Source organism: Oncorhynchus kisutch, linkage group LG17 (genome assembly GCF_002021735.2).
Source record: "Oncorhynchus kisutch isolate 150728-3 linkage group LG17, Okis_V2, whole genome shotgun sequence".
NCBI lineage: Eukaryota > Metazoa > Chordata > Actinopteri > Salmoniformes > Salmonidae > Oncorhynchus > Oncorhynchus kisutch.
In genome coordinates, this window is record NC_034190.2 from 21,185,051 (window position 1) to 21,197,219 (window position 12,169).

At 43.5% G+C, this 12,169-nt stretch overlaps 2 protein-coding genes and 1 long non-coding RNA gene across 3 annotated transcripts; all 3 read right to left on the minus strand.

Moving 5' to 3' along the window:
* Nucleotides 1-105: 105 nt before the first annotated feature.
* LOC109908481 (receptor-transporting protein 3) lies at nucleotides 106-2,324 on the minus strand. Its single transcript, XM_020507132.2, has 3 exons — nucleotides 2,066-2,324; nucleotides 1,711-1,876; nucleotides 106-599 (listed from the first exon to the last, which is right to left on the minus strand). The coding sequence occupies exons 1-3, from the start codon at nucleotides 2,073-2,075 to the stop codon at nucleotides 293-295; spliced, it is 483 nt and encodes a 160-aa protein (XP_020362721.1). The 5' UTR covers nucleotides 2,076-2,324; the 3' UTR covers nucleotides 106-292.
* Nucleotides 2,325-4,184: 1,860 nt separating this feature from the next.
* On the minus strand, nucleotides 4,185-7,470 carry LOC109907119 (pneumococcal serine-rich repeat protein-like). Its single transcript, XM_031794976.1, has 3 exons — nucleotides 7,445-7,470; nucleotides 6,432-7,347; nucleotides 4,185-6,224 (listed from the first exon to the last, which is right to left on the minus strand). Exons 1-3 carry the CDS (start codon nucleotides 7,468-7,470, stop codon nucleotides 6,216-6,218), a joined length of 951 nt encoding a protein of 316 aa, XP_031650836.1. The 3' UTR covers nucleotides 4,185-6,215.
* Nucleotides 7,471-8,964: 1,494 nt separating this feature from the next.
* LOC109908003 (uncharacterized) lies at nucleotides 8,965-10,994 on the minus strand. The gene is made up of 4 exons (XR_002257612.2): nucleotides 10,909-10,994; nucleotides 9,747-9,846; nucleotides 9,536-9,614; nucleotides 8,965-9,399 (listed from the first exon to the last, which is right to left on the minus strand). It is a non-coding gene; the product is annotated as an uncharacterized LOC109908003 (long non-coding RNA).
* Between the last annotated feature and the right edge of the window lie 1,175 nt (nucleotides 10,995-12,169).

Consider the following 12,169-nt stretch of genomic DNA (forward strand, 5'->3'; position numbering starts at 1 on the left):
CTTTATCAGAGATGGGTAGAAAAGTTGTTTTAAAAAATTCCTCAAACTTGTCTAAATCGTTCAAATTTGCAAACTGTAGAAGTAAAAAAACACTCAAAGCACATGAAAGTCTTCCGATTTTGTTTATTACACATAATACATGTTTATTACACAACTCTAAAGTCCACATCACAACATTATAGATAGTGCTGTTTTTAATATTTTTACAACGAATTCTAGACAACACCCCCCCCCCCCCCCCTCTCTCTCTCCTCTACTGTTCTTGACAGCAGATTCCCAGTCTGCAGGCCTCTCACAGGGCTTTCTCATGGGGCCTCTTCCACACCTTCTCTGATCCTTCTGACCCTTCCTCCTCCTCTTCCTCCTCCTCCTCTCCGTAGCAGTTCTTCCTCATCTTTACAAACAGCCGGAGCAGTGCCTCTTCCACCTCATTCTTTGAAAAGCCTGGAAGTTCAAACTCTTCCCGGCAGCGTCTGCATGCCTGGCCGAAAGGCCGCATCAGGACGGTCCCCCGGCCTGTCTCATCCCACAGCCGATAACGGAACACTACCACCACCCGTGCCGACGGCCATGTCTTAGAACACTCACCACACTGGAACCTGAGGGAGAGAGTTAGAGGGGGGAGAGAGAGAAGGAGGGAGCATTACAATGAGAGCATATCTATTGACATGGAGTTCCATCATATCCAAGTCAACAGAAGGAGTTGAAGACAAGTGGTTTGTTTCCACATTGTGGTGCTGCAGTGCCAATCTTCTAAATCTGTGAGCCGCTGAGCTCTTTGTGGAGCCAAGTCGGGGCAAATCCATAGAGATTGATAGAGGGCTCATCTTTGTAGCTGTGTTAGAGTTGTCAGATTGTCTCTTAGTCAATTCTGAACTTTTTGCTCTCAGAGGGTTCAGAGCACACACTGGACGCTCTGGACGAGGAGTAGGGTTCGTTCGAGCATTCTGACCTCACAACCGCAGTCAAACCCCAAGCTAACTAGCAAAATGTGTCTACCTTGCTAGCTACTTCCAGACACAAATGAGAGAACACTCACACTGGCCATTTTACTCGCCTAGCAGAGCTGGTTAAGCTTTCATGTTATCTAGAGCATTAGTGACTGTAACTGTGCTGCTGGCAACAATTTAATTATGTTTTTTTGCCGATGTTTCATGACACCAGTCATATTCAGGTGTTGCGCTTCTTAAATTCATCAATTATTCTGCGCTCTGGTACATTCAGACCGGAGTGCTCTGAAATTGGAGTAGATAGCCAGTGTGAATTTACAAACGCACCAGAGCCGCCATGAGCAGAGTGCATGCAGAGCGACCTGCCTGTGCGGAGATTAGCGAGTGACAGACATAGAGGAGCAGCTAATGGAATGACTAATGGTGGAAGTTATCTCTGTATTTCGGGTTTCGGGCAGGGCCGGGCTTTAAATTTGGCAAAAGCAATCGGGACTGCGTAGGGCAGGGCCTGAATGTCACAGGCATGGGTAGGGATCGGGCTTAAAATTCATGCACGTGCAGGGCTCTACAACAGGGTCACCAGGAGGGATCAGCCAATGAAGTTGGAAGCCCCACCCAGTTGACTAGATTAAAATTAGGGAAGCCCTCAATGGCACTGCCCATGCTAATAGGGCATTTTGGCCACTAGAGGCTTCTGTCATTCTCTATGGGCAAATCACAGGCCTATTATAATTATAATTATAGTAAGGGAAAAACGCACTGTCCGTTGGCACAGTGGCTGTACACCCGCCATCTTCTCCTCCTCTCCTCCTTGGTGAGTGTTTCTGTCAGGCCGTAGTTGAAGTGGAAAGCCCACTGGTCACTGCTGCCCAGCTCCTCATCCAACATCTCCTCAAAACACTCTGACCACAGGGTGGGCATCCAGTCTGCGCAACACAAACACGCACACACACACAGATCAGGACTGGTCAGAAAGTGCAGATGGGGCTTATTAAATAACTTTCCAGATGAATGCACATACATATGCCTAGGCCTACTGCCATTATGTAAATAAACAAACAAAAACTATACAGGATAAAATAAACAAAATAAATTAAAAGTATTGCCTACAGTACCTGTATTCATGGTCCTTAATGTTGGTGAACAAATGCTAAAGAATGTTGAAGAACAAAATAACAAAATGCTGTTGAAGAACAAATTACCTGTTGGTGTTGTTATATTGCTCGGTATGAGCTGGGAATATTTATATGTTCCCGGGTGCTATGGCCTTGACGTTGGGATTTGGAAACTGAAATTTAACGACTACACGAGGATGTGTATGCGGTCCAGGGTACTATTGCCCTGCCTGACGTTGCGATTTGGAAACCGAAACTCACCGTCTACTTTCACATTTTGCTGGCCAAGTTCTTGGCATGCTGCCCACTGTACCCTGTCTCCGATTGTCACTGAGCGCAACTGAAGACCAGCACTCGAGAGACAATATTTTTTACACACCCCAGAAACGGAACTGTTACTTAAATAGAGCCATGACTATATGGAACTCTATTCCACATCAAGTAACTGATGCAAGCAGTAAATTTAGATTTAAAAATCAGATTTAAAAAACACCTTATGGAACAGCGGGAAGTGTGAAGCAACACAAACATAGGTGTAGACACATGCATACACACACAATAACATACGCACTATACACACACATACACATGGATTTAGTACTGTAGATATGTGGTAGTGGTGGAGTAGGGGCCTGAGGGCACACAGTGTGTTGTGAAATCTGTGAATGTATTGTAGTGTTTTTAAAATGGTATAAACTGCCTTAATTTTGCTGGACCCCAGGAAGAGTAGCTGCCTTGGCGAATATGGATCCATAATAAATACAAATACATGCAAAGGCTCTGCCCCATTCTGTCATGTTCACTGACAGTTAGGCCATAAAGACAAGCATGATCCTGACCACTGCCATTTTTTAATCAGTTGAACATTTGCTGGATACAGATAATTGTAGGCCCAACATAAAATGATTATAATAAAATAAGGCTCCTAGATCATAAAGTAATCTCTAAGTAGACTTAACTGTTGGTTTAGTGTGTTACTCAAATAATTTATGGGTAACAATAAAGTTACTATAATGTTTCAGTTACAATGGTCAAGAAACAACTATAACCTTTCTGTGAACCATGGTGTGTTTTTATATATACTGAACTAACAAATAAATGCAACATGCAATAATTTCAAAGACTTTACTGAGTTACAGTTCATATAAGGAAATCAGTCAATTAAATTCATTATGGCCTAATCGATGGATTTCATATGACTCGTAATATAGATATGCATTTGTTGGTCATAGATACCTTTAAAAAAAGGGTGTGTGGATTCAAAATACCAATCAGTATCTGGTCTGATCACCAGACTTGGCGGGAGCAAGCTGTCGTACACTTCGATCCAGAGCGTCCCAAACATGCTCAATGGGTGACATGTCTGGTGAGTATTCAGGCCATGGAAGAACTGGAATTTTTTCAGCTTCCAAGAATTGTGTACAGATCCTTGCGACATGGGGCCGTGCATTATCATGCTGAAACACGAGGTGATGGTGGCGGATGAATGGCACAACAGTGGGCCTAAGGATCTCGTCAAAGTATCTCTGTGCATTCCAATTGCCATTGATAAAATACAATTGTGTTCGTTGTTCGTAGCTTATGCCTGCCCATATCATAACCCCACCGCCACCATGGGGCACTCTGTTCCCAATGTTGACATGAACAAACCGCTCGCCCACACAACGCCATACATGTAGCAGTTGTGAGGCCGGTTGGGCGTACTGCCAAATTTTCAAAAACAGCTTTGGGGGTGGCTTATGATAGAGACATGAACATGAAATTCTCTGGTAACAGCTCTGGTGGAAATTCCTGCAGTCAGCATGCCAATTGCATCTGTGGTATAGTGTTGTATGACAAAACTGCACATTTTACGGTGGTCTTTTATTGTCCCCAGCAAAATGTGCACCTGTGTTTAATCAGCTTCTTGATGTGCCACACCTGTTAGGTGGATGGATTATCTTGGCAAAGAAGAAATGCTCACTAACAAAGCTGTAAATAAATTTGTGCACCAAATTTGAGAGAAATAAGCTTTTTGTGCGTTTGGACAATTTCTGGGATGTTTTATTTCAGCTCCTGAAAACACTTTACATGATGCATGGCTATTTTAGTTCAGTGTAGATTGGACTACTATACAACATAGTATTTATGTTCATTTTATTCAGGAAAACAAGGACCAAAACAAGAAGCAGGCAGATAGTAATAGCAGGCGCGGTAGTAGTTGCCCTTGTCTTTGATTTCTGAGGTAAGATAGGAATGACAGTTAAGATTTTGTTCTGTAAATAGTTTTTCTGTACCCCTAATAACATCCTGCTCTGCCTCAGAGTATACTTCCTGAAGTATCTTCTCATGTCCAGTTTAACAGTAGGCCTATGTTCCTATGAGTCTTACCAAGTATCCCAGGTGGATAGGCCTGGGCCAAGTACCCACAGGGGAACACTGATATGTGGGAACACCAACCCCATGTTGAAAACCACTGCAGTAATAAGCAAAAGGATTCAGTGAGTCAAAATGGCATTTGTCATACATGTTTATCCATGTGGCTCAGTAGGTAGAGCACTTGCAATGGCAGGGTTGTGGGTTCAATACCCACGGGGAACCAGTATGAAAAAATAAAAAAATGTATGCACTCACTACTGTAAGTTGCTCTGCACCAAAGCTGTGGAACAATAGTATGTAAAGGAGAGGAACAATTGATCGTTCTTATTCATAATATAAGTGTTCATTATTTATTATTGTAAGCTGAAAAACAATGAACATTTTGTTTTTTCCTGTTTGAGGAAGGGGAAGCCTGGACCAGAAGTTCACCAGTTCAAATTCCCACTCGTCCCACATAACGGCAGAAATACAATTTCCAAACCACCACTATAGTCTCCAAAAGTCTTAAGAACTATTTTTCACATTGGTGAATTTAAGATCACCTAAGTTTCTGGAATGATTATGATAGCATAATCATAACATATGTTGTTCTAATGAGGTTGGTTTATTACTGGACTATATTCCCGTTACCTTGTTTATGCAATTAGTATTTTAAATGATCCGTTAGCTGTTGCAGTTTCCTGTGGACTGCATATTACCTGATATAATTATAAATACATCACATAGCACAGGGCACAGACATTAATTCAACGTCTATTCCACGTTGGTTCCAATAAATTTGATTGAAATGACGTGGAAACAACATTGATTCAACCAGTGTGTGTCCAGTGGGACATACATGTATGACAATCAGAGCCACATATTTTAGTAATTAAAAAGTGAAGAATGATTGACCTACAATCGAAAGTCATTCAAAGAATTGGTTGAAATATAGAAATGTTTATTACTGACAAATGTGAAACCACACACACACACACACACACACACACAACCCCTAGGAGCCCAAGGTAATGAGTGGGTATGGCAACTGACTGATTCTGAGTGAATAACACAACAGGATCCAAACATATGAAAACATCCATGCAAACATGTTCTAGGGCTTGATTCAATCAGAATAGCGTTGGTTGACACCCGCATAGCGGTTGTTTTGGCGGTTTCGGAGGTGGAACTACAACTCTGGTGTAACCTTATCGCCTACACTGCCATTGGATGCAACGAAACCACCTGACTTTACATCGGACAAATCCCATGCCGCCGCGTTAGAAGTTCCTACAGCCGTGTTACAAGATCAAACACATGAATAGTTGATGTTCTATTATAGGCCCTACTGATAGGCTTTAAATCGCCCCCATCCAAATTAAACAGAAAATGATCCAATAGCATACACTTTCTATCGCTGGTTGATTCAACCAGTGTGTGCGAGGTGGGAAGGAAGGGAGTGATTTGTGACACACAAGAGCAACTGTGGATTTATGCTCGATCTGATTTTAGAAAGATAAAAAAGGTCTGGAGTACAGGAGAGTCTATATGGAAACTAGTGACACGTTGCCACTTATCATACAAATCAAGTTTTATGCATGGTTGGAGTTGGCTGGCATCAGACTGGGCTGTGGGTGAAGCAGGCCAGGTACTGGTGGCAGCAGATTTGGCACTGGAGGTGGTGGTAAAGTCATCCAGAAGACTACCAACTGTGGGGTCAATTGCATAGTGCTCAAAATTAGTCTCCTAGTCTGGGTCCATTTCCTCCTGCATGGTCTTCCCAGTTGGCCTGAGCAGGTAGTCCACACACCAATCAGCTCTCCTGAAAATGAAAAACAGAACAGAATACAAAACAAGACAAAAATAAATTAATATGATTACTCACAATATCTTAATCAAATCTAAACACAGACACAATTTTGTTTCTGCCATGTTTTAATGGATGTAGTAATATTAGTTAATTAAGAAACAATGGTGTGTTATGTACTGAGGTTCTTCATAAAGGCAATAGAAGGAGGGGAGCACTTACAGAGGCTCTAGCTTGGCTAGAGCTGCCCTGAGAGACAGCAGAGGCAGTGGTGGTCTTCACAGAGGCTGTAGCAGAGCTGGCTGTGCCCTGAGAGACAGCAGAGGCAGTGGTGGTCTTCACAGAGGCTGTAGCAGAGCTGGCTGTGCCCTGAGAGACAGCAGAGGCAGTGGTGGTCTTCACAGAGGCTGTAGCAGAGCTGACTGTGCCCTGAGAGACAGCAGAGGCAGTGGTGGTCTTCACAGAGGCTGTAGCAGAGCTGGCTGTGCCCTGAGAGACAGCAGAGGCAGTGATGGTCTTCACAGGGGCTGTAGCAGAGCTGGCTGTGCCCTGAGAGACAGCAGAGGCAGTGGTGGTCTTCACAGAGGCTGTAGCAGAGCTGGCTGTGCCCTGAGAGACAGCAGAGGCAGTGATGGTCTTCACAGGGGCTGTAGCAGAGCTGACTGTGCCCTGAGAGACAGCAGAGGCAGTGGTGGTCTTCACAGAGGCTGTAGCAGAGCTGACTGTGCCCTGAGAGACAGCAGAGGCAGTGGTGGTCTTCACAGGGGCTGTAGCAGAGGTGGCTGTGCCCTGAGAGACAGCAGAGGCAGTGATGGTCTTCACAGGGGCTGTAGCAGAGCTGGCTGTGCCCTGAGAGACAGCAGAGGCAGTGGTGGTCTTCACAGTGGCTGTAGCAGAGCTGGCTGTGCTCTGAGAGACAGCAGAGGCAGTGGTGGTCTTCACAGAGGCTGTAGCAGAGCTGACTGTGCCCTGAGAGACAGCAGAGGCAGTGGTGGTCTTCACAGAGGCTGTAGCAGAGCTAACTGTGCCCTGAGAGACAGCAGAGGCAGTGGTGGTCTTCACAGAGGCTGTAGCAGAGCTGGCTGTGCCCTGAGAGACAGCAGAGGCAGTGGTGGTCTTCACAGGGGCTGATCCAGAGCTGAACAGAGAAAAAGGGGAAATGGAAGAAGATTATGATATAACCTGCTATGAAAATGATTTGAGAGTAAACAGTATTAAAGATCTTGGCAGGTTACACAAACAGGCTTCCTAGGTACATCATGCTGAAATTACAAAGGAAATAAAGAACAAAAATGTATATGAATCCCGACAATACAGTCATGTGATATTTAAAACACGACACACAATTGTTTTTCTCCATCATATTTTGATTGATGTAAGTTCTCTGTATTAGTTCTAAAATGACAACAGTGCATGATGTAGTAGGTCAAATGCCACTTACAGACACAGGTGCAGGGATTGGGGCACTCACAGAAGACGGGTAGGGACACTCACAGAGGCCAGAGGAAGGAATGAGGCACTCACAGAGGTCGGTGACAACTTGGCGGGGCTAAATAAAAAAATACATTTAGTTGCATTAACCCTTGTGTAGTCTTAACATTCTGTATACTCCCCTTGTGTAGTCTTAACATTCTGTATACTCCCCTTGTGTAGTCTTAACATTCTGTATACTCCCCTTGTGTAGTCTTAACATTCTGTATACTCCCCTTGTGTAGTCTTAACATTCTGTATACTCCCCTTGTGTAGTCTTAACATTCTGTATACTCCCCTTGTCCTAAGGGTAAAAAATGACGGACCTTCACTAAAACCCTAAAATAAAGCAGCTTAATTGAATTTTAAACCCCAAATCTATTTTGCATGAAGAAACAACCTGTCATTCATCACAAACTTTGCGAATATTTGGGTTTTCCCTCTTCACAATGTAGAAAGACTGTATTTAATCAGTGGACACCACTTGTTTTTATTACAACACACCATGTCATTACCATGTCATAATTATTTTCTTTACGAAAGTAGAGGTTTATTATTATTATTATTGCTAAAGGTACTGCATATGTGTAAAAGTTATAGCACTTAGAAAGTAGCAGAAATGTGTAGAAAGTAGATTTGAATGCATTTTACTGAAGGGAAACAATAACAGTCATGAACCTTTTTGGCAACATAGTGATATGTTCTTATATACTGTACAATTAGGAATTCAACTACAACATACTAGTCTTCTCCCATTTTTCAACCATACACCCATATGGTGTATAAACAACAACAATAAATAAGAATAAAATAAGATAGATACAAAATAAAAACGTGAAGAACATGATGATATGATATTACAGCAATACATAATAAAATGAACAGTGAAAATAACTTACATTAGAGATATAAAAATAAAAATTAACCTCTGAATGGAACCAGTTGCTCATCCACTGTTACTTCAGGCCCAGGGTTGTAGAGGAATGGCAGACGCTCCACCCACTCCTCCCAGACCTCTCTTATGGCTCCACCCACTTCTCCCAGACCTCTCTTATGGCTCCACCCACTTCTCCCAGACCTCTCTTATGGCTCCACCCACTCCTCCCAGACCTCTCTTATGGCTCCACCCACTTCTCCCAGACCTCTCTTATGGCTCCACCCACTCCTCCCAGACCTCTCTTATGGCTCCACCCACTCCTCCCAGACCTCTCTTATGGCTCCACCCACTTCTCCCAGACCTCTCTTATGGCTCCACCCACTCCTCCCAGACCTCTCTTATGGCTCCACCCACTTCTCCCAGACCTCTCTTATGGCTCCACCCACTCCTCCCAGACCTCTCTTATGGCTCCACCCACTTCTCCCAGACCTCTCTTATGGCCGCCAGTTTGTCTCTCACACGTCTTTCAGGTCTTGACTCATGGTTATCAAATCGTTGCATTCTTGAGAAAGTGTGAAAGACTTCCAGTGGCATCGTGGCACAGAAAATGGCTCTTCCAATCTCTGTATCCCAGAGACTACATGTAGCCTCGCCTTGGGACCTATACACACCCTATGTAGGCACGCAGGTCAATCTCATCCATCCTTTTCCAGTTGTCTCCATATTATCGGAAACGCTCCAAATTTTTCATCTCCAGGATGATTTTTCCGATGGCTGGTGTGATGAACATGTAGAATATTGAGGCGATGTCCTGGGCATGGGTAACTGCATGTCTTGTGGGCCCTGGGGTCAAACATAGTGGTGGGTCATTTGTGACCCTTAAGACAACACATAAAGATTATTGAAGGTTATACTGTTATAAAACCAGATCAATACAAACAAACCAAGCTTTTTACAGGTTAGCCTGTATTTTATTTACTTGAGCAGGCTTCCTTGCCAAGTTAAGGTTTGGTCTTGCTGCTGACACATAAGAGCACCCAAAACCTTTGCTTATTGAACTGCAAAAGAGAGAAAAACCTAATAGTCACAATGAATTGAGGAGAAAATCCTTTTGACAGGTGACTTGGTTATCTGAATCAGTGTTCTATCACGCTAGCCATAGTAGTTGTGACATTTTGTTTTACATTTACCATTGACAAACAGTTCAATGCAGTCCTCAATGGAGGAATCTGAACAGCAGAAACACGCTGGCAGAGTAGGTGCTGGCCCGGCAGGTCCACCGGCAGAGATCTGCTTAAAATATAGGGGGGAAAATACAGACACTATTATTATTTTTATTTCACCTTTATTTAACCAGGTAGGCTAGTTGAAAACAAGTTCTCATTTACAACTGCGACCTGGTCAAGATAAAGCAAAACAGTTCGACACATACAACAACACAGAGTAACACATGGAATAAACAACTATACAGTCAATAATACAGTAGGAAAAAATGTCTATATACATTGTGTGCAAATGAGGTAAGATAAAGGAGGTAAGGCAATAAATAGGCCATGTTGGCGAAGTAATTACAATATAGCAATTAAACACTGTAATGGTAGATGTGCAGAAGATGAATGTGCAAGTAGAGATACTGGGGTGCAAAGGAGCAAGATAAATAAATAAATACAGTATGGGGATGAGGTAGTTGGATGGGCTATTTACAGATGGGCTATGTACAGGTGCAGTGATCTGTGAGCTGCTCTGACAGCTGGTGCTTAAAGTTAGAGAGGGAGATATGAGTCTCCAACTTCAGTGATTTTTGCAATTCGTTCCAGTCATTGGCAGCAGAGAACTGGAAGAAAAGGCGGCCAAAGTAGGAATTGGCTTCGGGGGTGACCAGTGAAATATACCTGCTAGAGTACGTGCTACGGGTGGGTGCTGCTATGGTGACCAGTGAGCTGAGATAAGGCGGGGCTTTACCTAGCAGAGACTTGTAGAGCCAGTGGGTTTGGCGACGAGTATGAAGCGTGGGCCAGCCAACGAGAGCGTACAGGTCGCAGTGGTGGGTAGTATATGGGGCTTTGGTGACAAAACGGATGGCACTGTGATAGAGTGCATCCAATTTGTTGAGTAGAGTGTTAGAGGCTATTTTGTAAATGACATCGCCGAAGTCGAGGATTGGTAGGATGGTCAGTTTTACGAGGGCATGTTTGGCAGCATGAGTGAAGGATGCTTTGTTTTGCGAAATAAGAAGCCGATTCTAGATTTAATTTTGGATTGGAGATGTTTACACTAGAGAATGGTATCTATTTGCAGTAAATCAGGAAAGAGAATACATGTTGTTTTAGCTTATAAGATGTACTAATGTACCTCCTGGAGGTGAAATGCACAGGCACATCTCTGAAGCCCTCCGAGCAGAGTTGTCCACGGACCTGCATTGTTTTGTATCTATCTGTAACAATACATAAGGAAGCCTGTGTTAGGAAGTCCCCTGCTGGTGTCTTCAACATCTCACAGCACTCTCAAGCAGCTCACCTCCCACACCCAAAACCGGGAGTCAAGAAATAAAATAAAATAATTGTTTTATTTGTCACATACACATGGTTAGCAGATGTTAATGCGAGTGTAGCGAAATGCTTGTACTTCTAGTTCCGACAATGCAGTAATAACCAACAAGTAATCTAACTAACAATTCCAAAACTACTGTCTTATACACACAAGTGTAAGGGGATAAAGAATATGTACATAAAGATATATGAATGAGTGATGGTACAGAGCGGCATAGGCAAGATACCGTAGATGGTATCGAGTACAGTATATACATATGAGATGAGTATGTAAACAAAGTGGCATAGTTAAAGTGGCTAGTGATACACGTATTACATAAAGATGCAGTAGATGATATAGAGTACAGTATATACGTATACATATGAGATGAATAATGTAGGGTATGTAAACATTATATTAGGTAGCATTGTTTAAAGTGGCTAGTGATATATTTTACATCATTTCCCATCAATTCCCATTATTAAAGTGGCTGGAGTTGAGTCAGTGTGTTGGCAGCAGCCACTCAATGTTAGTGGTGGCTGTTTAACAGTCTGATGGCCTTGAGATAGAAGCTGTTTTTCAGTCTCTCGGTCCCAGCTTTGATGCACCTGTACTGACCTCGCCTTCTGGATGATAGCGGGGTGAACAGGCAGTGGCTCGGGTGGTTGTTGCCCTTGATGATCTTTATGGCCTTCCTGTAACATCGGGTGGTGTAGGTGTCCTGGAGGGCAGGTAGTTTGCCCCCGGTGATGCGTTGTGCAGACCTCACTACCCTCTGGAGAGCCTTACGGTTGATGGCGGAGCAGTTGCCGTACCAGGCGGTGATACAGCCTGCCAGGATGCTCTCGATTGTGCATCTGTAGAAGTTTGTGAGTGCTTTTGGTGACAAGCCGAATTTCTTCAGCCTCCTGAGGTTGAAGAGGCACTGCTGCGCCTTCTTCACGATGCTGTCCGTGTGGGTGGACCAATTCAGTTTGTCTGTGATGTGTATGCTGAGGAACTTAAAACTTGCTACCCTCTCCACTCCACTAATTCTCATCGACGGGGCTGTAGTGGAGCAGGTTGGGAGCTTCAAGTTCCTTGG

What these genes read in the sequence shown, in the direction of transcription:
- LOC109908481 (XM_020507132.2), bottom strand. An exon ending in AGCCACTGTGCCAACGGACA is followed by an intron (nt 600 to 1,710) that starts GTGCGTTTTTCC and finishes TCTCTCCCTCAG; the next exon opens with GTTCCAGTGTGGTGAGTGTT.
- LOC109907119 (XM_031794976.1), bottom strand. Translation starts at nt 7,470, where the DNA reads ATGATGTACCTAGGAAGCCTGTTTGT. An exon ending in TACCTAGGAAGCCTGTTTGT is followed by an intron (nt 7,348 to 7,444) that starts GTAACCTGCCAA and finishes TTCTCTGTTCAG; the next exon opens with CTCTGGATCAGCCCCTGTGA.